Source organism: Cnephaeus nilssonii (assembly GCF_951640355.1).
Source record: "Cnephaeus nilssonii genome assembly, chromosome: 1".
Lineage (NCBI taxonomy): Eukaryota > Metazoa > Chordata > Mammalia > Chiroptera > Vespertilionidae > Cnephaeus > Cnephaeus nilssonii.
This window is the reverse complement of record NC_137072.1, coordinates 39,726,034-39,753,688: the sequence shown is the minus strand read 5'-3', so window position 1 is coordinate 39,753,688 and position 27,655 is coordinate 39,726,034. Positions and strand designations below refer to the sequence as shown.

Sequence of the window (27,655 nt, the reverse complement as noted above, 5' to 3'; positions counted from 1 at the left end):
GGAGAGTCATATTTCCAGAATTCAAAACTTACTACAAAACTACAGCAATCAATATTGTGTGGTAATGGCACAGACATACAGATGGATGGAATAGAACTGAGAATCCAGAAATACTTTACCTTTATGTAAATACTTTACAATTAATTTTCAAAAGGGTGCCAAGACCATCTGATGGGGAAAGAATATTCTTTTCAACAATTGGTGCCAGGACAACTGGACATCCACATGCAAAAAAATGAAGCTGGATACCTATCTCACTCTATATAAAAATTAACTCAAGCCTTAGCTGGTATGACCCAGTGGATAAAGCGTTGGCCTGCGGACTGAGGATCCAGAGTTCAATTCCGGTCAAGGGCACATGCCCAGGTTGGGCTCGATCCCCAGTGTGGGGTGTACAGGAGACAGCTAGTCAATGATTCTCTCCCATCATTGATGTTTCTATCTCTCTTTCCCTCTCCCTTCTCTTTGAAATCAATAAAAAATATATTTAAAAAATAAAATCAATAAAAACATATTTTAAAATTACCTCAAAATGGACCAAACAAACACCTCAATGTAAGAGCCAAAACTACAAAACTCAGAAGAAAACATTGCAGTAAATCTTTGTGAGCTTGCATTAGGAAATGACTTCTTAGGACACCAAAAGCAGCAAAAAGAAAAATGATTTCCCACAGCCAGCCGCAGGTACTGGTGCCCAGGACCGCAGGGTGGGCGGCTTCTCCATCTCCCGAGCTGCAGCCAGCCTCAGGTACTGGGGCCCGGTTTCTCCATCTCCCCCAGGACATGGGGCGGGTGGACATGGGGTGGGCGGCTTCTCCGGCTGGCTGTAGCCTGGGATCATAGGGCAGGCGGCTTCTTCATCTCCCAGGTCGCATCCACTTTCAGGTGCTGGCACCTGGTTTCTTGTCTCCCCCAGGACGTGGAGAGGGCGGCTTCTCCAGCTGGCTGCGGCTTGGGATCATGGGGCAGGAGGCTTCTTCATCTCCCAGGTCACAGCCAGCCTCAGGCGCTGAGGCCCGGTTTCTCAGTCTCCCCCAGGAGGTGGGGCAGGCGGACCTGAGGTTTCTGCTGCTGGCTGCAGCCTGGGATCACAGGGCAGGCGGCTTCTTCATCTCCCGGGCTGCAGCCAGCCTTAGGCACTGGCACCTGGTTTCTTGTCTCCCCCAGGTCGTGGGGTGAACCGCTTCTCCAGCTGGCTGAGGCCTGAGATCACGGGGCAGGAAGCTTCTTGGCCTCCATGGCTGCAGCCAGCCTCAGGCGCTGGGGCCCGGTTTCTCAGTCTCCCCCAGGACATGGGGCGGGCGGACCTGAGGCTTCTGAGGCTGGCTGCAGCCTGGGATCATGGGGCGGGCGGCTTCTTCGTCTCCCAGCCGCACCCAGCCTCAGGCACGGGGGCCCGGTTTCTCCGTCTCCCCAGGATGTGGGGCAGGCGGACGTGAGGCAGGCGGACCTGAGGCTTCTGAGGCTGGCTGAGGCCTGGGATCATGGGGCAGGCGGCTTCTTGGTCTCCGTGGCTGCAGCCAGCCTCAGGCGCTGGGGCACCGTTTCTCCGTCTCCCCAGGACATTGGGCAGGCGGACCTGAGGCTTCTGAGGCTGGCTGCAGCCTGGGATCATGGGGCAGGCGGCTTCTTGGTCTCCGTGGCGGCAGCCAGCCTCAGGCGCTGGTGCCTGACTTCTCCGACTCCCTGAGACCAGGAGAGGCTGGGGGGTGAGGCTGCCGCCATGTTTTCAGTTTAATTGCATACTCACTCTGACGGGATGGTGGGCGTGGCTGGGGCGTGGCTTGTGAGTGTAGCGGAGTGATGATTTGCATATTACTCTATTATTAGATAGGAGGATAAGTCCAACTCTCCTCTCTCTCTCCTTGTCCCTCTCTCCTTTCCCTCCCCTCCCCCTCATCTCAAGCTTTATCTCTCTGGGTCTCTTTATGTCAGGGATCCTTTTTCATCCCCTTCTCTTCCTTCCCACACTCCTCCTGACATATACTCTCCCTCCAAGGTGCCCACTCTATAGCCCTGTCCCTCTAACTCAAACACACACACACTTTATCTTTTATGCTGTATTTTCACTGTATCTTTTCTATGTTTACATACACAAATACTCATCATTGTGTTACAATTGCCTACAGTATTCAGTATAACCATAGACTATGCCATACAATCTAGGTATGTAGTAGGCTATAACTTCTATTCTATGTTTGCACAATGCCACACTTCTCAGAATAACGTATCCCTGTCATACAGGACCGTAAACTATTAAAGGTTAAGAGCCTCATTTTCATACATGTGCCTGATATACTTACTTCAGTGGATTTTCAAGTAACAGTGATAGAATCATAGTTTGAGAATTTGATGATTTCTAAAACCAAAAGGTATCATTCTCTTAAAGAGCATGACATTATTTTCCTTGGTACAAACAGGTGATGTGGAAACATGATTTGTCTCTGGATCAGAAGAGATCAGAATTAGAACTCTGTGTTATAGGACAGAGCATGAGCAAAGGAGATATATAGTATAAGACACTTCTACACAGACATGTGTTCTAAGAACACCAGCATAACTATTAGGATCATTTTACAAAAAAACAGTAAATGAACAGTCAACTAGATAAGTAAACACAGTTTGACTAAAGATGGAAAATGGGCTTAGGAACTTTAGAAACTGCCCTGATTAAGTACTGCAGGATCCCCTTTGAAAATCAATTAGAAAAGTCAAAATTTGTTACTTTCAATGTCTAAACATAACTTTGTAGAAAGGTAGTTTACCTTCCAGACCTTTGAAACTAAATAAACCCATTAAAAAAACCAAAATGATCAAAGAAGCTATATCTAATCATTAAAGCACAATCATAGCCATTTGGAGGTTGAAAGGACACTCGTTAATATGTAATAGTAACTTTCTTTAATGAACTTAATATGCCCATGGCTAAAGAGGTGTAAAAAAATAAAATACCATAATAGGAATTATAGTTCCTTATTCATTTGCCTTGTGCTGCTGGATAGATTATACTGTGTACCTCACATCTGTTGACATCAGATTATAAACTGCATATTCCTGTTTTACGACAGAATAATTTGTATCTTAGGTGCTGTACCTTCCATAGTACCTTACACATATACAGTTGACCCTTGAACAATGCTGGGGTTAAGGGCACCAACCCCTGCTCTTAAATCCAAGCGTAACTCTTGACTCTACAGTCAGCTCTTCACACCTGCAAATTCAACCATGAATCAAAAACAATATTTTTCATCTGAGATTGGGAATCTGTGCAGTTCAAACCTGCATTGTTCAAGAGTCACCTGTGCTGTTCAAGTGTCACCTGTGCTGTTCAATCGTCACCTGTACACTCAACTGAATTTGTAGGCTTGAATAGGTGGGATATTTACACAGCAACAGATGGCTGTTTCCAAGAGAAATGTTATTATAGTTCTTTGTGTTTTCTTTAAGTTCATTATCTCTATGACTAGAGGCCCAGTGCACGAATTCGTTCATGGGTAGGGTCCAGCTGGCCCAGCCCCAATTTGCGGATTGGGACTGGGCCTATTGGGAGGAGGAGACGGTGGGAGGTTGGCCAGCTGGCCTGCCTCAATCAGGGCCTGATCAGGGCTGGGCTGGCTGGGGGAAGGGGCCCAGAGCAATTGGTCGGCGGGCCCCACCCCCGATTTGGGTGAGGGAGTCAATTGGACTGGCCAGCCCCGCCCCCGAATGGGGTGGGGGGGCTGATCAGGGGAAGAGCTGGCTGGGGAGGGGTCGAGGGCCAATTAGGGTGGTGAGGGATGATCAGGGGTGGGGCCGGCCATGGGGAGGGGCTGTGAGTGGTGGGCTGACCACCTCTCCCCAGAATGGGGTTGGGGGGATGATCTGGGACCAGCGGCCTGGGGGAGGGGCCATGGGTGGTTGGCCCTGCCTCTGATCAGAGTGAGAGGTCTGATCGGGGGCGGAGCTGGCTAGGGGGAGGGGCCGCAGGCAGTTGGCTGGCAGCCCTGCCCCTGATTGGGGTGGTGGGGGCGATCTGGGGTGGGGCCAGGCAGGGAGAGGGGTTGCAGGAGGTTGACCAGCTGGCCCTGCCCCCTATTGTGGTAGGAGGGCAATAAGGGGCAGGGCTGGCTGGGGGGGAGGGGCTGTGGGCCCATGGGGTGGTGGAGGCCGATCTGGGTCAGTTCTCTGGCCACAGTGGGCATCATAGCGACTGGTCGTTCTGGTCGTTCCGGTGTTTTGGTCGCTGGCTTTTTATATATATATAGTCAATTCTTTCCACAGAGTATTCTCACAGTAAATGTGTCACTCAAAGACATGGACAAACAAAATCCAATCTCAGTAGTCATTTAATTACACATTTAACTGGCACCCAGTATAGAAATATTCCTAAGTAGATGTTGACAATCAACTTCAAGATTAAAATTTTAAATTACCTTTTATACATACTCATCTGTGCTTCTACTGGAAAGGATAGTAGTGGGAAAAGGGAATTTATTTTTATACCTTTATCTGCTTCTGCTCCTAGGGAGAGCATAAATCAGACACTAGATGCAAAAACTTCCTTTTTAGCCAAGTATGATTGGAAAAGTATCTACATGAGAAGCAGACCAAAAAAAATTCCACTTAAAGAATTTTCCACTAATTGCTTTTAATTCAGAACTTACCTAGTAATTTCACACACAAAAATGAAAAAGGTCCCTTCCAGCTTTAAGCCTTATAATTGGTTTATAACATATCTTGCCTTCAAGAGGACAATTATTTGGAAAGATCATTTTAGCTACGATTCTCACTAAGCAAAGAATTTAGATCATCTCATTAACCTTCTGCTAGGAGAGAAGTATTTCATCCATTAAATGTTTGACAAACTCCAACAACCACTGCGATTTTTTATAATAAAGAAGCCTAAAAAGCCCTAGCCGAGTAGCTCAGTTGGTTAGAATGTCATCTCAATATGCCAAAGTTGTAGGTTTGACCCCCAGGTAGGGAACATACAAGAGTCAATCAATGAATGTATGAATAGGTGAAAAAACAAATCGATGTTTCTCTTTCCTTTCCTCTCTTTTTTTAAAATTCAATAAAAAAATTTGTTTTAAGCCTAAATAAAATGTTATGCAAAACAATATGAAGACTAAAACTCCTACCTCTTAACTTTGCGTGTGGTCGTAATGGTTATTTTGTAAAACTAAGTGCAAAGTTGATGTAGGTAATCATATCCTTACAGACACAGCCTTTCTGCTCTCAAAGTATAATTTCTTGCTCTTATTGGGAGTCATTCATTTTCTAGGAGAAGAGCACCTCCTGAAGCACCTACACTTTTCCACCAAAGGGAGAAAGAAGCAAATGGAAAGGATAATAATGACTAATGACCTCCTTAGGTCGATTTTCACAGGGTGCACACCTTCTTGAACACTCCCAGGAAGTGCTAGGCCCAAACTTGGAAACTGCATGGGATACAACGCAGCATGTCTACTTCATTTAACCTAAAATGGAAGAAGTCAAGTATAATAAATATTTTTTACATGTTTTTATTTACTTTAGAGAGGAAGGAAGAGGGAGAGAGAAACAGTGATATAAGAAACACTGATTGGCTGCCTCTTGCACCCCCTTCCCCCACTGGGGATTGAGCCCACAACCTGGGCATGTGCCCTGACTGGGAATTGAACTGGTGACTCTTTGGTTCACAGGAGGATGCCCAAACAACTGAGCCACACTGGCCAAGATATATAAGAAATATTTTTAACAAAAATGTTCAATTCCATAGCTGAAAAGTTAACTGCTCTCTTCCAGTCTGTTTAGGATATATTCTGACCTCTATTTGTCTATCAACATTCAGCACATTAAGAACTACTACTTCCTATGTTGAAAATGACAGCTCCTGCCATGCCAAACTCGCAGCATCTCATTCAGCAGCATGTCACCCTGAGAGGCCCATCTTTCTTGCCTTATTCAGATCCCCTCACTCCTACCCCCAAGTCTTCTCATTTGTTGCAAAGGTACTTTCCACTGAACAACTGTTTCTCTTATTTTTGTCATCTCTTTCTTAGCCACACACTAACCTCCCTCAATGGCAAACAAAATGTATCTAGAGTATAGTGTAGGGGGAAAAACAACTTACTGCTGATATTTCAGATGTAATATCACCTTTTGGACAAAGAGCAGAAGTGTCTGGTTCAGTATCTTCACTTTCTCTCATTTACATTTGAAAACAAAAATGCTAATGGGCAAATGTAGCATTAGTATACCTGCACCAAAGAAAAAGTCAGAATACCACAAAAGTCTTAAGAGACCCAGAAGTCCTCTTCAAAAATGAACTACGGGTAGTGCATTGTCCAACTCTTCAATGGAAAATCTCATTCATCTCACCCTTCTAATAATCCTGCTTTTCTTCAAGGATTGCCAATCAAATTCTACTACACGTTCCAATTTATTATCATACTAGAGGCCCGGTGCACGAAATTCATGCACGGGGGTGTGTGTGTGTGTCCCTCAGCCCAGCCTGCACCCTCTCCAATCTGGGACCCCTCGAGGGATGACCGACTGCCCGTTTCGGCCCGATCCCAGTAGGATCGGGCCGAAACGGGCAGTCGGACATCGCTCTCACAATCCAGGACTGCTGGCTCCCAACTGCTCGCCTGCCTGCCTGCCTGCCTTCCTGATTACCCCTAACCGCTTCTGCCTGCCAGCCTGATCACCCCCTAACCACTCTCCTGCCAGCCCAATTGATGCCTCACTGCTCCCCTGACAGCCTGTTTGCCCCTAACTGCCCTCCCCTGCTGGCCTGGTCACCCCTAACTGCCCTCCCCTACAGGCCTGGGTCCCCCCAACTGCCTTTCCCTGCAGGCCCGATTGCCCCCAACTTCCCTCCTCTGCCAGCCTGGTTACCCCTAACTTCCCTCCCCTGCAGGCTTGATCGCCCCCAACTGCTGGCCATCTTGTGGCGGCCATCTTGTGTCCACATGGGGGCAGCCATCTTGTGTGTTGGAGTGATGGTCAATTTGCATATTACTCTTTTATTAGATAGGATAACTATCAGTTTTTCGATTGAAAGCACATAATACTTAAAGAGTAAGATGTGGGTGGTAGTAAGCCAACTTAGAACACAACATCCTATCTAATAATAGAGCAACATGTAAATTACCATCACTCCGCTACGCCCACGATTGGGCGGCGGGAGGCTGGGGGGCGGGACTCGGGGTGGCCTATCCGGCCATTGAGAGGCACGGATCCGCTGCCACTGAGGGGGGCTACCCTGCTGTTGAGAGGCGCAGGGAGCAGGACTCCCGCCCCCTGTGCCTCTCAACGGCCAGATCCGCGGCCGCTGAGGGGGCCTGCCTCAGACACCCAGCTGCGCCTCTCAACGGCAGGGTAGCCAGGTGTCCGCGGCAGTCCCCCTCAGCGGCCGCTGAGAGGCGCAGGGGGCGGGAGTCCCGCCCCCTGCGCCTCTCAACAGCAGGGTAGCCCCCCTCAACAGCAGCGGACCATCAAAAGTGGCGGAGCTGGGTGCCTGTCTGCTCTGGCACCAGGCCTTTCAGAAGCCTGGTGCACCAGCGGACAGGCACCCAGCTCCACCGCGAAAAGCGAAAGCGTATAGGGGACCCTACACATGCATGATTCAATCATGCACTGGGCCTCTAGTTTTAAAGAATGACAGACAGTCTGAGCTGGAAAGCAGCTTAAAGCTGCTTTAACCCTGTGCTGCTGAGATTGGGACATGCTTATCCCTAGGAGGGCGCTAAAGAACCAGAAGTGGAGGTGGTAAAATGGTCCTGGAGCTATACATAATTGATTTAGTAAAAAAATATATATATATACACATATATACACAAAAAACTGGGCCCACCTGACACTAATAGAATATTTTCACTTCATCTTGTAACAAACCAATTTCTTAAAGTACACCCAAGATATAGTTTTCACATATATTAAAAACTTTGCTGTGGTTCTGGCCAGTTTGCTCAGTGGTTACAGTAGGCCGGCAGACCAAAGGATCGTGGTTTCGATTCCTAGTCAAGGGCATGTACCTCGGTTGCAGGTTTCCCAGCCCTGGTTGGAGCACGTGTGGGAGGTATGGGTAGCTTGGTAGGCAACCAATCGATGTGTCTCTGTCACATCGATGTTTCTCTCTCTCTTTCTACTCCCCTCTTCCCTCCCTTCCATTCTCTCTAGAAATCAATGAAAAAAAATATACTCAAGTGAGGATTAAAAAGAAAACATAAAAAACAACAACTTTGCGGTGGGGAAAAGGTACTTCTGATCTATGTTAATCAAATAGCAAGAACATCTCAAATGTGTAATGTTTCTCCAAATGAAGGACAATGAAATTCAGCAAGTCATGAAGAAATTGTGAAGGGTCTGCAGAGTAAATGGCTGTATGATGCCAACAGATGGTTGTGAAATGTGCAACCTGTCTTCCTCATGTCCTGACCAAAGCTCCACAGGGCTCTTAAAGTCTTGTTAATCAGTAAACATACCACCTTCCTTAAAAATTCAAAGCCACTGATGCCCTGGCCAGGTGACTCAGTTGATTGGAGTGTCGCCCCATACACCAAGAGTTTGCAGGTTCTATTCCCGTTCAGGGTACATACCTCCATTGTGGGTTTGATCCCCAGTCGGGACATTTATGGGAGGCAACCGAGCAATGTTTCTCTCTCACATTAATGTCTCTCAAAAATCAATAAATAGCCCTATCTGGTTTGGCTCAGTGGATAGAGTGTCAGCCTGCGAACTGAAGGGCCCTGGGTTCGATTCCAATCAAGGGCACATGCCCGGGTTGCTGGCTCAATCCCTGGCTGGAGGCATGCAGGAGGCAGCTAATCAATGATTCTCTCTCATCATTGATGTTTCTTTCTATCTCCCTCTCTGAAATCAATAAAAAAATATATTTTAAAAAAATCAATAAACATATCCTCAAGTGACAACTTTGTTAAGTGGTAATTAAAATATGCCTCATTTTTAAGATCTATATGCATGTGCATCATTCCTTTCTTTAATTTAGTATTCCAACAGATACATACTTCTTAGCACTTTGGAGAAAGAAAGGGAAACATCCCATAACCATTATAATCCCATACAGCTCTAGAAAATCAGACCTCAGAAGTCAAAATAAGATACCTTAAATACAGCCTGGACACATAAGACAACTTGAAAAGATTTCATGAAAATGAATTATTTTTCTCAGGAGTTTCTATGTCAAAGAAGGTTTGGAGAGGGGCGGGGGCGGGGGGGGGGGGGGAAACAGCTGTTAATTGAAGGAATACTGGTCCTTCATCTGTAGTGTGGATCCCATACCCTCCTCTTACCTGGTACCATCAACCTCTTTCTCCCTGTCACTGTCTAAACACGCCCCAGCCTCTGCTGTCTCCAAAGACAGAGCCACAAGGTAGGGAGAATGGAGGTCTGGGAAGCAGGAACACAGAAGGACAATGCAGCTCCTTTGAAGGGGGCCAACGGCCTCCTTGCTGCTAGATCTATGGGGTGGGTGGGCCTCTACAAGAACTATCTTCTTTCTCCAACTTAGGGTCTGGGCCTTGTGTGATGCTTACTCTGCCCTGCATGCTTTTGTCCTCCTCCTTTCTCACCTCTCCCTACCTTTATGCTCCTCCTTTGCCCTGCCTGATTGGAAGTTACTGCAAACAATAGGCAATTCTACAAACTGACACTCGAATCCTTACCCAGTTTAACTGTATGTGCTCCTTCTCTTGTGTCTTTTTCTTAAATAGAGTCAATTATTATGCGTTCTTATTTCTTTTTCACAAAGATTTTCACTTTGTTCTTTGAAGTACAACTTAGATACTCAACAAATAATATGAATGGCACAATGCTTCTAAAATGATTATTCCCCATTTTTTTATTGGAATAATTTATTATTCTTTTTTTTTAATAATAAATTTTTATTGATTTCAGAGAGGAAGGAAGAGGGAGCGAGAGATAGAAACATCCATGATAAGAGAATCATGGATCAGCTGCCTCCTGCAAGTCCCCACTGGGGATCGAGCCCACAACCCAGGCATGAGCCCTTAACAGGAATCGAACCTGGGACCTTTCAGTTCACAGGCCGACGCTCTGTCCACTGAGCCAAACCAGCTAGGGCAATAATTTATTATTCTAACCAAAGTACAAAATATGGAAAATAAGTGTATTTGAATAATTTTAGAGTAAAGCTGCACACCAGCAGATTTGAGTTTTTACAACCTTTGAAAAGAAATATGCAGAGTTAAGACAAGTGGCAATACAGGTTCTGACCAACTACTTCCTTTGAGTGTGTGCAATTCCTAGAACAATGTAATCATTTGTTTTTTCTTCCTATATGCTTGAGACACAAAGATAATGAAAAAGGTGTTCACTGAATTCACGACTGGTGGCTAGAAGGTGGAAGAGAAATGTTGAGACAAAAGGAGAAAGATGACAAGCTGGACAAGGAGATCACATAGCTGGACCACAGGCACTGCTGATGCAGTACGTGGTCTTATTCTCCATTAGAAGAGTTGTCCCAGAAGCAAGAACTTGATGGGTATAATCCCACTCTATTCTTCTGCATAATTACAAAGGTCACAGTACATTTAAATATTTTTCCCATCTTGGAGAGGTGGCCTAAAGTTTGTTCTACTGCAATTTGTGACCACTGATTCACTCTGCTGTGTGGACAGGCTTTGCCACTGGTTGCACTTTCTGTAGCCTCTTTTACAATGTTACAATGCAACCCGATTATCTCCCATCTTTCCTCCTACAGGTTGCCTCTGCCTCCCCCATTCCCCGATTTTTCATAGTCTTATCCATATATCTCATTTAATAGCAGTTTTCTTAGTAATTTTCTTGTTATCAAGACACTCCAAAGTTGTCAGATAACTTTTCCTGAGTAACTGCTTTTGTAATACTTTTATCAGTTTATATTAGTTAAATCGTGTAATTGCACTAAGGAGTACAACAGCCCTGAACAAGTTTAGGGACAAGAAAACTGGCTTTTCTAAGCACAACTCAACTTGGTAGAAAGAGAAAAAGAGACAAAGTAGACAGTGGCCACCAGTCCCAGCACTTCACTGCCCACAGGTAAATAAGACTTACCAGAAGAGTGAGTCTACCTGCCTCACTGTGCCCCAGTTCTGCTCTTCTGCTCTTGGCTTTTTATGGCTGCAGTTAAAACCATATGCTGAATTTCCATGCAAATTTCTGGTGAACATTTTTTTTTTTTACCTACAGATTCCTCAAATTCATCCCTCCTTCCCATTTAAAACAAATAAACAAGCAAAAACTGACAACTGATCCCTCAATCTCAAGGAAAGACAGCATATTGTCTACCCAGTTGCCCAAACCAAAAACCTGCAAATACATTTCTAACCTCTTCCTCTCAATTAAACTCGTATCTTCCCTCCCACCTCTCAGCGTACATTTTCAACAAGCAAGGCCAGGTGAGATGTCACTCCATCTTTCTTACAGAGCCGGAGTCCAAAATCCTTTACTAATATACCCAGTGACACAGTATGTCAAATGAGTTCTGTTGCTCCAGTATGTATATCTTCTTCACCACTATATTCCTGACACATACTTAACAGAACAGAATCTCAGGAAATACATGTTTAGTAACTTGGTCTTTTGTGCAATAAACATGTGGGGAAAGACTTCTAGTATTTAAACTATAAAGCTCAGAAAATGAGAGGAATACAAGTGAAAGCCGCTGCTGCTACATACTCCAAATGATGTGACAATGGGGAGGGCAGTATTTTTAGGTTAGGGTAAAATTAGAATTACTTTGAGTTCATGTTCATCTTATTTTAGATATTCTCTAGATTTTGTATATGTATACATGTGTGCATATATGTAAGTGTGCACTTGGGATCTAAACATACAGAATAGTTAAATACAAGGTAGGGGAACAGTAAAGAACTACGTTTAATTATCAAAATAACAAATCATTGAAGAAGTTCCTATGTGGCAAACACACTAAAACTGTTATTTGTATTGAAGGGAGAGGTCAAAGATCCTTTGGAAATATGCTGCAAGCTATAAAACCCTTTCACTAAAAAAACAGACCCATACTAGAAATGTTAAACACAGACTCAAAAGTCCAAGGACACTCTCCCTTTCCCCCATCTATGAATAACAGGCAGAATCTGAGGAGAAAGTTAACCCAAGCTCCCCACTCTCCAAGTGGTGACCCTGGGCACTCCCATTTTACCTACTGTGAGCATTTTTAGGGGAAGCACAGCACAGAGCATGTAATCTAAAAAAAATTCAGTCATTACTGTTACTAAAGAGCCAGAGGCCAGACCAGGGCAGCTCTGAAATACCACACTGTGCTCAGGAAGCCACTGCATCTAAGCACAGAATCCAATCTCAATCTTCAAATATTAGAAGGGACAATTGAACATGCCTTCATTTTTCAAGATGACAGTGCAAAACAGTTAATATTAAAATACACGAACACCCTCTAACAGAAGATGTTGCTTTCAAGTGATACTATTTTTTAAAAAAAAATTAAGTTCTGAAGTAATAAATTCAAAAATATATACAAATTTGGAAAATCTGTTTGATATTCCAAAGGCATAATACATTTCCACTTTATAAATAACTGGATCACAATTCCTATGCCAATTAGTATTATAGTTCAATAGACAATGGACCTAATAACATCACCATAAAAGTTCAAAGCTAACTATCAGAATCAGCTCCAATAATGTTAAACTACTGTTTGGCCTTATGGTGTGGGATACCCCTGATCTCAACCATCATCACTATAAAAACTACTATTAAAACTTTTTATTCAAAGCCAACATATCTGACCCTTAGCTATGCTGTGTGGCTAGTCCTCACCTCTATCATGTTACTTGGGCCCAAGGTGGGTGCTACACAGGACACCTACGCTTTTCCAATGATGCAATCTGCAGTAGTCTTGGAAGCAAGAAGCTAGACAGATCCCATATTCTGCTCTCCCCTCATTCTGCGAACTGTTTCCAGGTCTCAGTTTCCCATACAGCAAAACAGGTGTTCTGAAGAAAAACAAAAAAAGAAAGCAAGGGCTTTGAGTCCTCTGAATTATATGCCAAATATACTGTTTGGGTGGGAACTACAGCAATCTGCATTCATTCCTCAATTCTGTAGTAGAGCTGCAGGCTGTTAAATCTGAAATTAGCAGGTATTGAGTAACAACAGTTGTTGAGGATGGTAAATTAAAGACAAAAGAGGTGTCACAGTGCTCACAAGTCACTTCTCTCCTTACAGAAAGGCAAAGAGTATGGATAGAGGTGCTGACACTGTCAAGGCCTGAGAGTTCTGCAAAACAGCATAGACATGAAGGTTTACAACTGTCTGAATGCTTCAGGAAGGAAACCACTGAATTTAATTTCTCTGAGACTATTTCTCAAAGAAAACATGCAAACTGCAGTCTGAATATGAGACAAACTGGAAGGCCTGTTACCACCTTTATAAATACATTAACACTAAAAATTATCTTAAATGACATAGAAACCCTTTCTTTTCCTGGAATATATAATTTATTTCAATGTTTTAAAAAGCACAGTTTAATAGGTGCTTTAAGAATTTGCTTTAAAAAAATGCCAACCTAAAATCAATAGCATATATAAAATTAACGCTTTAACCAATTTCAATTTTTCTTTTGAAATACCACTGTTAAGACTTTACCTAGAGAGAACCAAGATGGCGACATAGATAAACAATGGTATTCACCGCCACCCACAACCACATCAAAATTACAACTAAAATACAGAACAATCATTCAGAATGGCCTGAAATCCACTGGGCCCTACAGGACAAGGCCACTCTTACTAACTCCAGGAGACATAGCAGCTCTACCTAATACATAAAAACAAACACAGGAAAGCAGCCAAAATACAGAGAAAAGAAATAAGACACAAATGAAAGAAATGGAAGCAAACTACTAGATACAAAATTCAAAACAATGGTTATAAGGTTGCTCAAGAATCTTAATGAGAGCTTCAAGGGACTTAGTGAGTTTGAGAATTTCAAAGACATGAGAAAGGACCAGTCAGAAATTAAGCATACACTAATTGAAATAAAGAATAATTTACAGGGATTCAACAGAGTCAAGTAAGGATTCCGAGAATCAAATCAATGATTTGGAATATGAGGAAGCAAAAAACACCCAATCAGAAGAAAAAGAATCCAAAAATATGAAGATAGTGTAGGGAGCCTCTGGGACAACTTCAAGCATACCAACATTCACATTATGGGGGTGCCAGAAGAAGAGGAGAGAGAGCAAAATACTGAAAACCTATTTGAAGAAAATAACGACAGAAAACTTCCCTTACCTGGTGAAAAGAAATAGATTTACAAGTCCAGGAAGCGCAAAGAGTCCCAAACAAGAGGAACCTAAAGAGGCCCATACCAAGACATATCATAATTAAAATGTCAAGGGTTAAAGACAAAGAGAGAATCTTAAAAGCCGCAAGAAAAAAGCAGTTAATTACCTACAAGGAAGTGCACATAGGACTGTCAGCTGATTTCTCAACAGAAACTTTGCAGGCCAGAAGGGAGTGGCAAGAAATATTCAAAGTAATGAATAGCAAGGACATATAACCAAGATTACTCTACCCAGCAAAGCTATCATTTAGAATTGAAGATCAGATAAAGAGCTACACAGATGAGAAAAAAAGCTAAAGGAGTTCATCACCACTAAACCAGTATTACATGAAATGTTGCAGAGTATTCTTTAAGAAGATGATCAAAAATATGAATAAAATGGCAATAAATACGTATCTATCAACAACTGAATCTAAAAATAAACAAGAAATCTAATGAACAAAATAAAATGATGAATAAAATAGAATCAGAGGCATGGAAACATGGAACAAACTGGCGAATCTCAGAGGGAAGGGCGGGCGGGAAGAGATTAACTGAAGATCTTATACGTATACTAGAGACAGGGTGCACAGATTGGTGCACCGGTGGGGTCCCTCAGCCTGGCCTGTGGGGAATGGGCCGAAACCGGCTTTCCGACATCCCCTGAGGGGTCCCGGATTGTGAGAGGGCGCAGGCCAGTGCACGATTGGGGCCCGGGAGGGACCATGGGAGGAGGGCTCTAGGACATGTCTGGCTCGTCTCACCCAGTCCCAATTGGCCAGACCCCAGCAGCAAGCCTCTGCCCCCTGGTGGTCAGTGCACATCATAGCAACTGGTCAAACGGTCGGACACTTAGCATCTTAGGCTTTTATTATATAGGATATGCATTACTATGGACACAGACAATAGCGTGGTGAAGGCCTAGGATGGGGCAGGAACCTGGTGGAGGAGAGCAATGGAGGGAGGGGAACATCTGCAATACCCTCAACAATAAAAATTAAAAAAAATTTTTAAAAAGATTACCTAGCCTTGCCTGATGTGGCTTAGTTGGTTGGAATGTCGTCCCCATTCCTGGCAGGACACATACCTAGGTTACTGGTTCAATCCCCGGTGGGGGTGCATACATGAGGCAGCCAATTGATGTTTCTCTCATACATCGATGTTTCTCTTTCTTTCTTTCTCCCACCCCTTCCTTCCCCTCTCTCTAAAATCAGTAAAAACATATCCTCAGGTGGGAATTAAAAAATAAAAATTTTAAGACTATACCTGGATAAGTACCTTATGTGAGTTCCACAATTACAGTGCAATGGAAAACTGAACTCAGAGAAGACACCAATGTTATAGCTTCACTCTGCCACCAACTAACATATTTTTCTAATTAATTTTACCTCTGTGAGCTTCAGTTTCTGAGTCTTTAGAAATCTAAAATCCTAAGACTGCAACTGCAGTATTACACTATTTCCTGGCCATTACTTTCAGAAACTAGTTATCAAATCTGTTATAATATAGACCAAAACTCAAAGTCTTAGAAAATGACTGTCCTACTTCAAATTGTTGTTTCATTCACACCAAACACTACTTGAATAGCAAAAAGAATGAAAAGTTTCCCTCTCAATTCTATTATTCTAGACAGATTACAATGGCACTGATAAAAACAAAATACTCCATGCTACTGAATTAAGGCTGATTAAATGTATTGCTAGTTGTTAAACATTTAGTAAGCATATTCTTCACAAATTATCAATAACCTCCACACAGCAAACTGGAAGTTAATAATCTAGCTTTTATTTGCCCACTCATAAAATTATCTAGTAATACAATTTGTGGCAAAATAATGACTTTGGGAAAGCATCTGATCTGTTTTTTTATATTGAACTGTAAAATCGTGATATCATAAAAACTTACAATGAGTTACAGATTAAAAACCTCTAATATGACAAACATACTAGTACTCTAAATATTCTGAACTTGAAAGGCATAGTATGCTCAGTGTTGTGGACTTGACTTCAATACTAAAACTCATAGTCATTTAGGACCTCAAAACACTCTCTGCCAGAAAGCATTTCACTCCGTGACTGGAGTTCCACCAATCACAGAGACTTAAATGCTATGTGCCTGAATGCTCTGCAGTTTTACTTGGGGACTCTACTTTCTCCTTCCAAAGCATAAAATAAGCGGGAGGAGCCGTAAAAAAAAAAAAAAAGGTAGAGAGAGCAACTTCTGTCAACTGCCTTATTCATTTTGTCCTTTGGTCTTCACCGATTGCCAATCCCCTCCCTAGCTATGTAAGGTGTGAAGAAGCAAACATTGCTGATTCATCAGTTACTCATTTGCACAATGGCCTGTACTCCAAGTGACCCACTGAAGGGAAACCGGAAACAGATTCTAGTTTGATAACAAGTAACACTAAAAATTCAGATATTAATCAAAAAGGAACACTGACCTTCCAGAGAAAGTGTCAGCCATAAGGTTTTCAAATTACACTTCCGCACTACATGACAACCAATATATAGTACCAATTGTTTGAATGTTTTTATTTACCTGCTAAAAACACAAGTAAGAGAAAATGCTTTTGACTTTCAAATGTCTACATTTTTAAAAGGTAACTTTCCACAGGGACTTCAATTCTACTTTTAAAAGATCCTGGTATTCTCTGACTATGCTAAATTGTAATAAGCCAGGCAGCAATGGATTACAGTACTATATACAGTTTGTGTGGAGATGATGTGTACATGGCAAGGCAGAAATTATACAGATAATAAAATCTCAACAATGAAACATAGATACTATAATGTAGTAATCAACAAAAAGAAAAATCATATTCAGAAAGTATAGTCATTTTTTTAAATGTTTTTACTGATTTTCAGAACAAGAGATAGAAACATCAATGAGAGAGAAACATCAACATTGATCGGCTGCCTCCTGCACATCCCCTTGCCAGGGAATCAAGTCTGCAACCTGGACATGTGCCCTGACTGGGAATCGAACCATTGACCTCTTGTTCATGGATGGATGCTCAACCACTGAGCCACACCAGTGGGCAAATATAAAGTCTTTAAAGAACAGACTTTAAAGGGCTTGACATTTTCAGAAGAAAACATTTGAAGAGGGAATGTTTAACATGTTCAGAGAAAGATGCAACTTGTAAATCTTTATCAAATTGGTCACTATGTTTTTATCCCCATATCTTAAGCTTTGACAATAAAACAAAGCTTTTTGAATCCTGAAAACAGAATGTTCTCGTTTTTCAAAGATGTTTCTAAAAAAGGAATCTTGTTAATTAGTCTGCCTTAATAAAAGCTGAAACAACAAATATACTTTAAAAAACTGACAAATGCTAGCAAATTTAAGGCATAATTTTAAAGCATTTTTTAAACATACATTATTATGTGTAATATAAATGAAAAGGGTTCTGAGCAAGCTATTCTTCCATTAAAGCCTTTTCCACTGTGATAAACACAGTTGAAACAAGAGGGCTCTCCACGTTGGGCCAAGTAATACCCATCTGTGTGTGCCCATTCCTCCCCCTCCATGCTACTCTCCATAAAGCAGAATGATCACTTTAAAAAGGCAATTCTGGTTTTGAAATCCTCCAACTGTTTTTGGAATATAGAACAAAATTTTCATCTATGCTGGGACCTTCCAGACCCAGTAGGATGTAGCTGCTACCTCTCCCAGCCTCAGTCTCATTCAAATTAGTTCCTCCAAATCGCTCTGCCCCTTCTCAGCTCAGAGTTTTTGCAGTTATCCTTTTTGCCTACAAAGCCCTCTTTCCACACCCAACTCTTCCTTAGGGAAGGAGGCTTACAGATCCCTAAGGTCTACTGGATGATCTCAGCACTGCCTACTTTCGTATCTGATTATTCGACTGCCTGCCTCAGGCAATCAAAAGGGGGACAATATATCCCTTTTGTTCATCATTATAACCCTGGGATTTATTCATAAATTACTTCATTTATACTGTGTACCATTCTAAGATCTGGGATCATATCAATAAATAAAATAGGCAGAAACCCTCGATCTCATAAAGTTTACATTCAAGTATGAGAAAGCAGATCATACATAAAAATATGGAAATTATACAGGATGTTATAATGTAGCAAGTGCTACAACAACAAAAAAATAAAGCAGGGAAGGGAGATGAGGAGTGCCTGCCACCAGGTATGCTATAATATATGCGCCTGTCATAACAGAGATGCTCAAGGAAGTGTGGAGTTGAGAGTGATCAAGAAGTTTCATTGCAAGGAAGCTTTGAGAATGCAAATACCAGTCTTTTAAATAAAACAATTCACTCTAATTTCTTCTAGACCACAGCCTTAGAAAAAAGTTCTGGTACCATTCATCACTGTATTGCTAGTGTGATTGATCAAAAACATCTGCTCAAGCCCTGCCAGCTAGGCTCAGTGACCTATGAACCAGAAGGTCACAGTTCAATTCCCCGTCAGGGCACACGCCCAGGCTGCGTGCTTGATCCCCAGTGGGGGGCATGCAGGAGGCAGCCGATCAATGGTTCTCTCTCATCATTGATGTTTCTCGCTCTCTCCCCCTCTCCCTTCCTCTCTAAAATCAACAAAAATACATTTTCACTATTGCAATTGCTTTGTTTTGGGTTAATAAAGTATGTTTTAATATTAAAGCAAAATAAAGGTAAAAAATATTTGTTATTAAAATGGCACATTTTTTGAAGACTGAAAAAGTGTAATCTAGGTCATGTAAATTACTCCATCTGAAATAGTACTGTAAGCACTAGATGCAACTATCAAATCAGTTAACATTTTATAAATATAATTTTTAAAATTTTTTATTAATCATCATTTGAGGATACTTTTTCCATTGATTTTTAGAGAGAGTGGAGGAGAGCAGGGGGAGAGAAACAGCCATGTGAGAGAGACATAGATTGACTGCTTCCCACACCATTCCCCACCAGGCCAGGGATGGAACCTGCAACCTAGATACACCAGGAATCAAACTAGACACCCTTCAGTGAGAAGGCTGTCGTTCTAACTGCTGAGCTACACAAGCCAGGGCTATAAATATAATTTATATGTACTTTCTATTGCACCCTTTTCTAGTTAAGAACTCCATGCTTGGTTATTTCTCTAAAACTGAGGAGGGAGTTGTCTTTTAGGTATGCCTTTATCCCTCTAGTTGAACAAAGTTTACTAAACATCTATAGTGTACCTGGCCCTGGGCTGAGCAAAGAGATTACAAACATAATCTGTCCCTCAAGGAACTTCCATTAATGAATTAGGTGCCATGCCTAGGGTACTATGAAAATGGGAAAGCACTCAGTACCACTTTAGAAATGAAGGCAGGGATTTCTGAAGGCCTCCTAAAATAACTTTGTAAGGATAGGTTAAAGGAAGACATTCAACCTCAGGCAAAGAAACTACGAAGAGCAAAGGCAACAGCATGGTTTAAGGGGTTTGGTGGGGGTGGGGGTAGGCAGTGATCAGTGAGGCTGACCACAGATGGCCCTGTCAGCAAGGAGAAGGCAGAGAAGAAAGGCCCTGGGGGCCCCAGGCCTGCTGTGCTCAGGGGCCTGGGCACTTCTTTAAAAAAAAAAAAAATTATGTATATATAGTATTGATTTCAGAGAGGAAGGGGGAGAAGGAGAGAGAGAGAAATATCAATGATGAGAGAGAATCATGATCAGCTGCCTCCTGCACACTCCCTACTGGGGATAGAGGCAGTATCCCCAGCATGTGCCCTGACTGGGAATTGAGCTCTGATCTCCTGGTTCATGGGTGAATGCCCAACCACTGAGCCACGCTGGCCGGGCTGAATTTTTTGTTTTTTAAAAATATTTTTTTCATTGACTTCAGAGAGGAAGGAAGGTAAAGGGAGAGATAGAAACATCAATGATGAGAGAGAATCACTGACTGGCTGCCTCCTGCACTCCCCCTACTGGGGATGGAGCCCACATGTGCCCTTGACCAGAATCAAACCTGGGACCCTTCAGTCTGCAGGCTGACGCTCTATCCACTGAGCCAAACCAGTAGGGCAGCACTTCTTATTTAGGCAGGGGACAGTCACTAAGGAGTTTTTTAAAGGTCCTAATAATCAGGATACACCTCTTTTATTTGATTGATTGATTGATTGATTGATTGACTGGTTTTAGAGAGGGGGGGAGAAAGAAAAAGAGAAAGATTGATTTGTTGTTCCACTTATTTATGCATTCATTGGTTGCTTCTTGTATGTGCCCTGACCAGTGATCGAACCTGCAACCCTGGCATGTCAGGATGACACTCTAGCCCAGCAGTCGCCAACCTTTTGGACCTCACGGACTACCAGTGGTCCTCAGACCACCGATTGGCGACCGCTGCTCTAACCAACTGAACTACTTGGCCAGGGCAGGATATACCTTTTAAAGCAACCTCTGGCTGTAGTGTGACTAACATGGTGTGTATAAATAAGAGAGTATTTTATCTTTATCATGCAAATAAATACCATCATAATTCAGATTTCATAAAGAACTGTCAAGTGAAGACTATCCTACCTAATGATTATCAAACTCCCCCTAAAACTTAAGTTGCATGCTTTCAAATTCGAGTAAATATCAAATGTCCTCCATGTTACACAATGCACTCTGTGGCCTAGGTCTCACTAGCAGGGAAGAAGGGCCGACACTAAAGAAGGAACCAGACCCTGACAGAGGCACAAAAGTGGTGGCATCATTCACCTGTAGCCCTTCATGATTAAACAGAAGCCATGACAACTTCACCATAAAAATTGTGAAAAGACAGTGTTTATAAAGGCATTGAAGGGATAAAAGGTATGGAGCTTGAGTGAGGGGGAAAGGAAACAAGCTAAGTAAATGTCTTCTTTTGAGTATGAAGACATTCATACTCAAAAAATAAATTGTTAGAACACTAGGAATTATCATCCTTCTTCTAATAAGAGAACCTAATGGTTTCTACCTTAGAATTCCATATGCCAATAAAGAAATTCACTTTCTAATCATGATAATTCCAGTAAAGTAGTTCCAAAAACATCAGCCAGTGCAATAATTAAGAGCAAAAAGTTTAAAATGAACTAAACTAAAATCTTATCTGTTGAGTTTAACCCTTTTAGAAGGCAGTGCCTCATTCACTGTGTACTCTAAAATTAGCTTTCACAGAAAAAGGAGAACTCTTTACAGGAATAAAGTTTTACAAAAGAGCATAAACAAAAAATTCCTGCAGCAGTGTCTGTTTTTTAACAATGTATTTCCATAAACACAACATCACTGTTTTCTTTTCTCCATTAGTAAAAGGTTGAGTAAATAGTCTTACAGAAAGAATTACAAGAATATACTCTGAGATTTTCTTGCATTTACCAATCTGAAAAAGGAAGTCCTTAAGCATGAGAACTCTGAAAGAGTACAAGCATGTGTCAATGAAAGCATATTTAAAACTTGTGCCTTTAACATTAGGACAACAGCAAATGGATTTAAACTAACATATCTATACAGCTGTTTGCAATCTCAAGGAAGCATCATAAAGACAACACGTTACTGAAATTAGGCCTAGATTATAATCCTAGTTATCATACAAAAGCATGAACTCCAGCATGACACTGAAATAAGGAGTTTCTCAGCCACTTCTTGGTTAGCAACACCAACCACACAGGTCTATCACTACAAAAACTTGTAAATATTGTTGCAAATCCATGTAGAGTAAGTAGTGAGGCTATCTGCAGACAATGTTTATTGTTATTAGCATTAACAACATGATGTTCCAACTTGCACTTAAATATTTTAGAATTGTTTTATGATATGTGAAGATTGCTTCAAAAACACACACAAATGAATGAGTAAAATATTTGTTTCCACAGTTTAACTATGTATTTGTCAAAATGTGCTCATTTGTGGAAATCATATTAAGTTCAATAAAATCTCCAAATCTCAATATTTTTAAAAAACTCAATCCCTAGGAACATTACAAAAAATGTTAAAATGAGTGCTAAAAACTTTTGTACCCACATTATCGCCTATTTTCTCTCTGGCTCCTACTCAAATACTACTATAGTCTGACTATGACTCCTTTCTCCGAATATACATTCTGTCCTCAGAACCTGTTTTCTCTGCCCAGATACATGTGATTAATTTTAAAAAAATCTCTGTTAATAAGTTAAAATTGTCAATCACAGAAAGAATACTGAAAATAGTAATAAGGTAAGCACCATTTTCAAATTTCTTAATAACAATCTCAATAATTTTAAAAAATAGCCCTAACTGGTTTGGCTCAGTGGATAGAGCATTGGCCTGCGGACTAAAGGGTCCCAGGTTCGAGTCCCGTCAAGGGCACATGTCTGGGCTGTGGGCTCATCCCCAGGAGAGGGCGTGCAGGAGGCAGCTGATCAATGATTCTCTCTCAACATTGATGTTTTTCTCTCTCTCCCTCTCCCTTCCTCTCTGAAATCAATTAAAAATGTATTTTTTAAAAAAAACAAAAAACGGGTACATGCCTCAAAAAAAAATAGTAAGATCAGCCAACTCCAATGTGTTCCAACAGCCCTATGAGGCTGATATTGTCATCCATTCCCTTTAGAGATTAAAAAAGTGAAGCCCCAAGAGGGTAATTTCTAATCAACAAGAAGCCATGCCATTATTTCGTGTAAATAAGGCATCTCACATTAACTTTTCAAAATACAGGATGAAACTTATTTCTAACCAAACACAAGTTTCAAAGGGAAGTACACAAGTCAAATTTATGGTTGAATAATAATAAACTTGCTAATCTGATGCCTTTCAGAAATTATTTCACTTTAAGCAACTCAAGCAAACTTCAGTCAACCGATTTCTTTATAGCTTAAACTGCCTTTCAGTATATTAAATACAGAGGAAAGTCGAAAAGCCATAACCATTTCAACTTCTGTAAATTACTGGGACTGTAAATTAGAGGGAGCCAGGCAGGTGGGGAAGCTTGGAAATTGCACCTTGCGCTTCCTATCTGACCACCCCAGAGAAGTGAACATCACTCTTTCTCAACTCCTCCCCTTGATCTTTGCAAACTATAACTCAGCACCTATTTCAAGTGTGTTTTGAATACTAATACAACTTAAGAGACCAACTAAATATCAATAGAGAAAAAACTTTCAAAAAGGAAAATAACTTGTACGCTTAACAATATTCGTCTTCAAGGTGGCATTATCTTTTGTAAAACCCCTCACCCTTAAAATCTAATTTCCCTGCACAGTACAGGAAAATACTTCCATTCTTTCAGCTATCCAAAACTTCAAACTTTCACTTAAGATTAGGACAAGTTACATTACAGCCGGGAGGGGCTCTCGAAATCATAAGAGCTACCCTACAGATAATTTCCTCAAGTTTCATGTCAGCCAAAATTAAAGACCATTTCACAAAAGAAAAAAGAAAAAGAGGGGGAAAGTAATATTAGCTGCACAAAGAATTGCAATACAAAGTTACACTTAAGTCTTAACTCTTCCAAGTTTACATTCTGATTGGACAAGACGGAGAAGCAGGTGGGTAAGAGATTCCTGACCTGTCCTTTTCTCCACCGTGTCTCCTGGCCCTATTTCGAACACCGGATATATTAAGATTTTATTTTATTTTTCTAATACCTTCACAATCTGCCTCTGCTCAACCCTATCGAGAGAACCGGAGTTTCCCAAACACACACCGAGCAACAGGATCCCCACTTCCTGGTCCGAATGACCCTGCCCCCTCCCGGCCCGGCCAGCCGCGGCCCCGGCCTCCGGGGCGGAGGCCGGGGCGAGGCCGTCGCAGTGCGGGCCGGACCCGCGGTGGGGCCCAGACCCTGCCCTGTCCTGCCCGGACTCCAGACCACGCTCCTGCCGGAATCCCAGCCGTGCCCGGACCCCGGACTGCTACCCCGGCCCTGCCCGGACCCTGACCTGCGACACAGGCCCTGCCCCTGTCCGACCCCAGACCCTGCTGGACGCCGTCTGTATCTTACCGGGCACCCGGCCCTACCCAGACCCCCGCCCTGCCTGGACCCTGCCCAGACCCCGACCCCAGCCTGTACTCTGGCCCTGCAAGGCGCCGCCACCCTGCCCGCCGCCCGACCCTGTCCGGCCCGGTCCTGCCCGCCGCCCAGCCAGCCGCGTCCTCCGGGAAGATGGCGGCCTATGACAGGCGGGCTCGGCGAGGGTCCGAGGCGGCGGGGAGAGAGCGGAGGGAGAAAGAGGGGGCCCTGAACCTGCCCGCCCGCCGAGCTCACCTGTCAGCGCCTCCGCCGCCCGGCCGCCGACCGCCGCAGCCCCGGTGCCCGGCGACCGCGCCACACGCGGACGGGCCGTGAGGGAGGGGCGGGAGCAGGGGCGCGGCCGGCCCGGACGAGCGGCGGGGGACGGCGCGGGGCGGGCTGACGGCGGGCGGCAGCAGCTCCTTCCCGTTTCGGGCCAGAAAAATGTCTCAACCTCGCGACTCCGGGCCCCAACGCTCCTTCCCGTTCGCATGAGAACACACAGCTCCCGCTTCCGGGACTCGGCGGAAGTCCCGCCCCGCCTGCCCGCCCGCGCGCCCGCGCGCCCGCGAACTCAGCCGCCAGGCCCGCCGACTGGCGCTCACAGCCCGGGAGAGCCTTACGTCATGAAGGTGCGGCGGCTCGATTGGCCGCACGGGGCGTCCAGCCCGCCCTCTCCTCCCGGCCTATCCGCGCGCGCGCGCGTACCCCCCCTCCCTTTTTCCCGGCGCCCGCGATTGGCGCGGGCGCGCACGTAGCCAGGCCCCGCCCCGCGCACACCGCCCCGCCCCGCCCCGCCCCGCCCCGTCCACGCTTCCCGGCCCCACCCCGCCTTCCCCAGCGCCCCACCGCGACCTGGGGAAGCGCTGAGATTCGGCAGACCACGACCCCCAGCCTCCTCATCCCGGGACCGCGTTCCCCAGGCCTCTCCTCTGGCGGTCGGCATCCCAAGTGGAGGTCCGGGAGCCCCCTGAGCGGGCTGAGGAGAAGGCGGTCAGGTCGCAGGTGCCTTCAGTCTCTCCTCGCTCTTCCGCCTGTCACCTATTTTCTCAAAGGTTTCAGGGGGAGTGCTGAAAATTCGGGTATCTTCCCAAACACGACCTTGTCACCCACCTCTGACCATTTTGTGGGAAGAAAGAAACAAAAGAAAATCATGTACACCTTTTTTAAACTTGCTGCCTGGTTTCCTGTATACCTGCTCTAATTGATTATTGATGGTGTAGACCTATATATGAATTGGGCCAAATTACAGGATTTGACCCCTGTTATAATGGCTTTCTGGGTCACTCTATCCAGACTTTTGGTGCACCCATGCTTCTTATTGGTTCTTCCTAATGTATTCTACATTCTGGACTTACAGGAATCTATTGGTAGGGTCACAATATTGTCATCAGTGTGGGATGCTTCCTGCTCTGTGATGTGTTTTCACATCCTAGTTCTAAGACACTTGTAAGTTAAATAATAATATTCATAATACTGTCTTTAAGGAGAATAATCACATAAGGCTAATATTTCTTCTAACACTGAAATCATGTACAGATTTTCGAGGGGGAAAAACAACGTTGAAAGCTCACTTTCCAAGAGAACCTGCCTGTTGGATATGTTGCAGAGCCCTTCTCGGGTGCCTCCTCTGTGCTTACGTCCACTTGTAACCTTTGAGACTAAGGCCTCTACTCTTCCTGGTGACATCATCCCTGGGCCCAGTGATGTGGTCTGCCTGTGAGAGACCAGGAATAATTCTCTAAAGTTGGTAAGTTAGATTTTCATCTTTTGTACAGTCAGATTCCCCAATTACAAAAAAAAAAGACTACAAACCTAAATGATAGGAGAAAACACTATATTTAAATGGCATCTCTTACTTTCTGTTCATGTCATGTGATCCTTCCTGAACAATCAACACTGGGTTTTTTTGTTCCCCTATGATTGTTTGTGTGTGTGTGTTTTTGACACATGATTCAAATGAAATATCCATTTTCACCTTGGGATGTGAGGTGGTAACATAAATCACATGTTTGTGGCATTTCTACTTTAAAAAGTATGATTCACTTTTTTTAAAGCAAGCAAGAAGTTATTAAGCACAGCAAAAATATACTTAGGACAGTGAAACAAGAAAGCACATAGAAGAAGTAGCAGGAGACCCTAGGCAGGGCTGCCGTGGCTCACTGGGAAGTCAGAGGAAGGGGGGGAAAGGTGGCTTTGGAGACAGGTTCAGGGGGTTAGCCCAGGACAAGCTGCCCCTGCCCATTGCTCCCCTGGTTGCAAGTCTCATGGGGTCCCTTACAGGTTAGAGGGGGGTCCCTTAAAGGTGGGTGGGGGAAGAAGAGTGAGGGGAGGGAGAGCCCCAAGATCAACTTTTAAAAACCATTTTAACAAAAGTTTCTCAAATCATGTCAAGCAGTTACAAGTCCTACCTATCCTACCTAAAAACCCTTTCCTTCTCCCTCTAAGGACGGTTTTACTCCTCTCCCAATTGTTTTCATAGCATGGAGGCTGGTCTCTGCTTCCAGGTCTCCTTACCCCATCACTCATTATGCCAACAGACATTTCCTTAAAAAGCCTCCTCCCCACAAGACTTGTTGGCCGCCCCAGAGGGTGAAGTCCACATCGTGTTCCATGGACTAGAAGGCCCTAGCCTGCTTCAGTCTGTCCTGTCCAGCCCTAGGTCAGACACCCTAACTTTTCAATCACACTCAAGTAGCAAGTATTTTGAAATCACTGCGGTGCTTCCTGGGTGTAGGTGGGAATAATACATAGTCTTTACACGATAGGGCCTTATCGGTTACTGAAAGGCAAATCAACTGACAGTCGCCATAGTGTGTGGTGAGTCCTGTTAAAGACCAGAACAAAACAGAATCATGGGTTCCCAGATGTTTGCTGTTCCTGAAGTTGAGTGTGGGGCGTATTTTCATTCCTGAGCACTGTGGGACTTTAGTGTCCTTTTATCTGTGCTTTTTCCTCTGCTGGAAGTGTCCTTCCTCTGCTTCCACTTCTGTTAAAATCTGGCTAATTTCTCAAACTACAGCTCAAATGTCAACCATAAATCTTTTCCGATTCACTCTGGGTCCTCTTAGCAGTCTGTTCATAGCTCTGTTAAAGTTGCTGTAACGATATTTGCATGACTGTCCGCCAAACAAGGGAGGAGGCTCATAAGAGTGATATCTAGCACCATGTGGGGGGTGGAGGGTGGGGACATAGGACCTCCTTAAAAATGTCTGTTGATTTAACCAATGAGAAAAGCAAGACATTATTCTCTTAGTAAAAGCCTAAATTTCAGCTAATATATGGGAACATCCTTTTTTTTTTTAAGGAAATTTTAATAATGCCTTTTTTAAAAAAATATTTTTATTGATTTCAGAGAGGAAGGGAGAGGGAAAGAGAGAGAGAAACATCAATGATGAGAGGGAATCATTGATCAGCTGCCTCCTGTATGCTCC

At 43.5% G+C, this 27,655-nt stretch overlaps 1 protein-coding gene across 3 annotated transcripts in view; it reads right to left on the bottom strand.

Annotated features, from left to right (window-relative positions):
• Positions 1 to 24,762, bottom strand: part of LARP4B (La ribonucleoprotein 4B) — a 100,999-nt gene extending 76,237 nt beyond the window's left edge. The window contains exons 1-2 of one of the 3 annotated variants that reach the window (XM_079769244.1): positions 24,477 to 24,658; positions 12,836 to 12,962 (exon numbers count right to left, since the gene is read on the bottom strand). Coding sequence is in view for 1 of the 3 variants with exons in the window: in XM_079769242.1 (XP_079625368.1) it covers positions 12,787 to 12,795 (9 nt within the window). In the remaining 2 variants the exon portion in view is untranslated. Of the gene's footprint in view, positions 1 to 12,786; positions 12,963 to 24,476 lie in introns of those variants that run through there. The other 2 variants (XM_079769243.1, XM_079769242.1) reach the window with 2 other exon arrangements.
• Between the last annotated feature and the right edge of the window lie 2,893 nt (positions 24,763 to 27,655).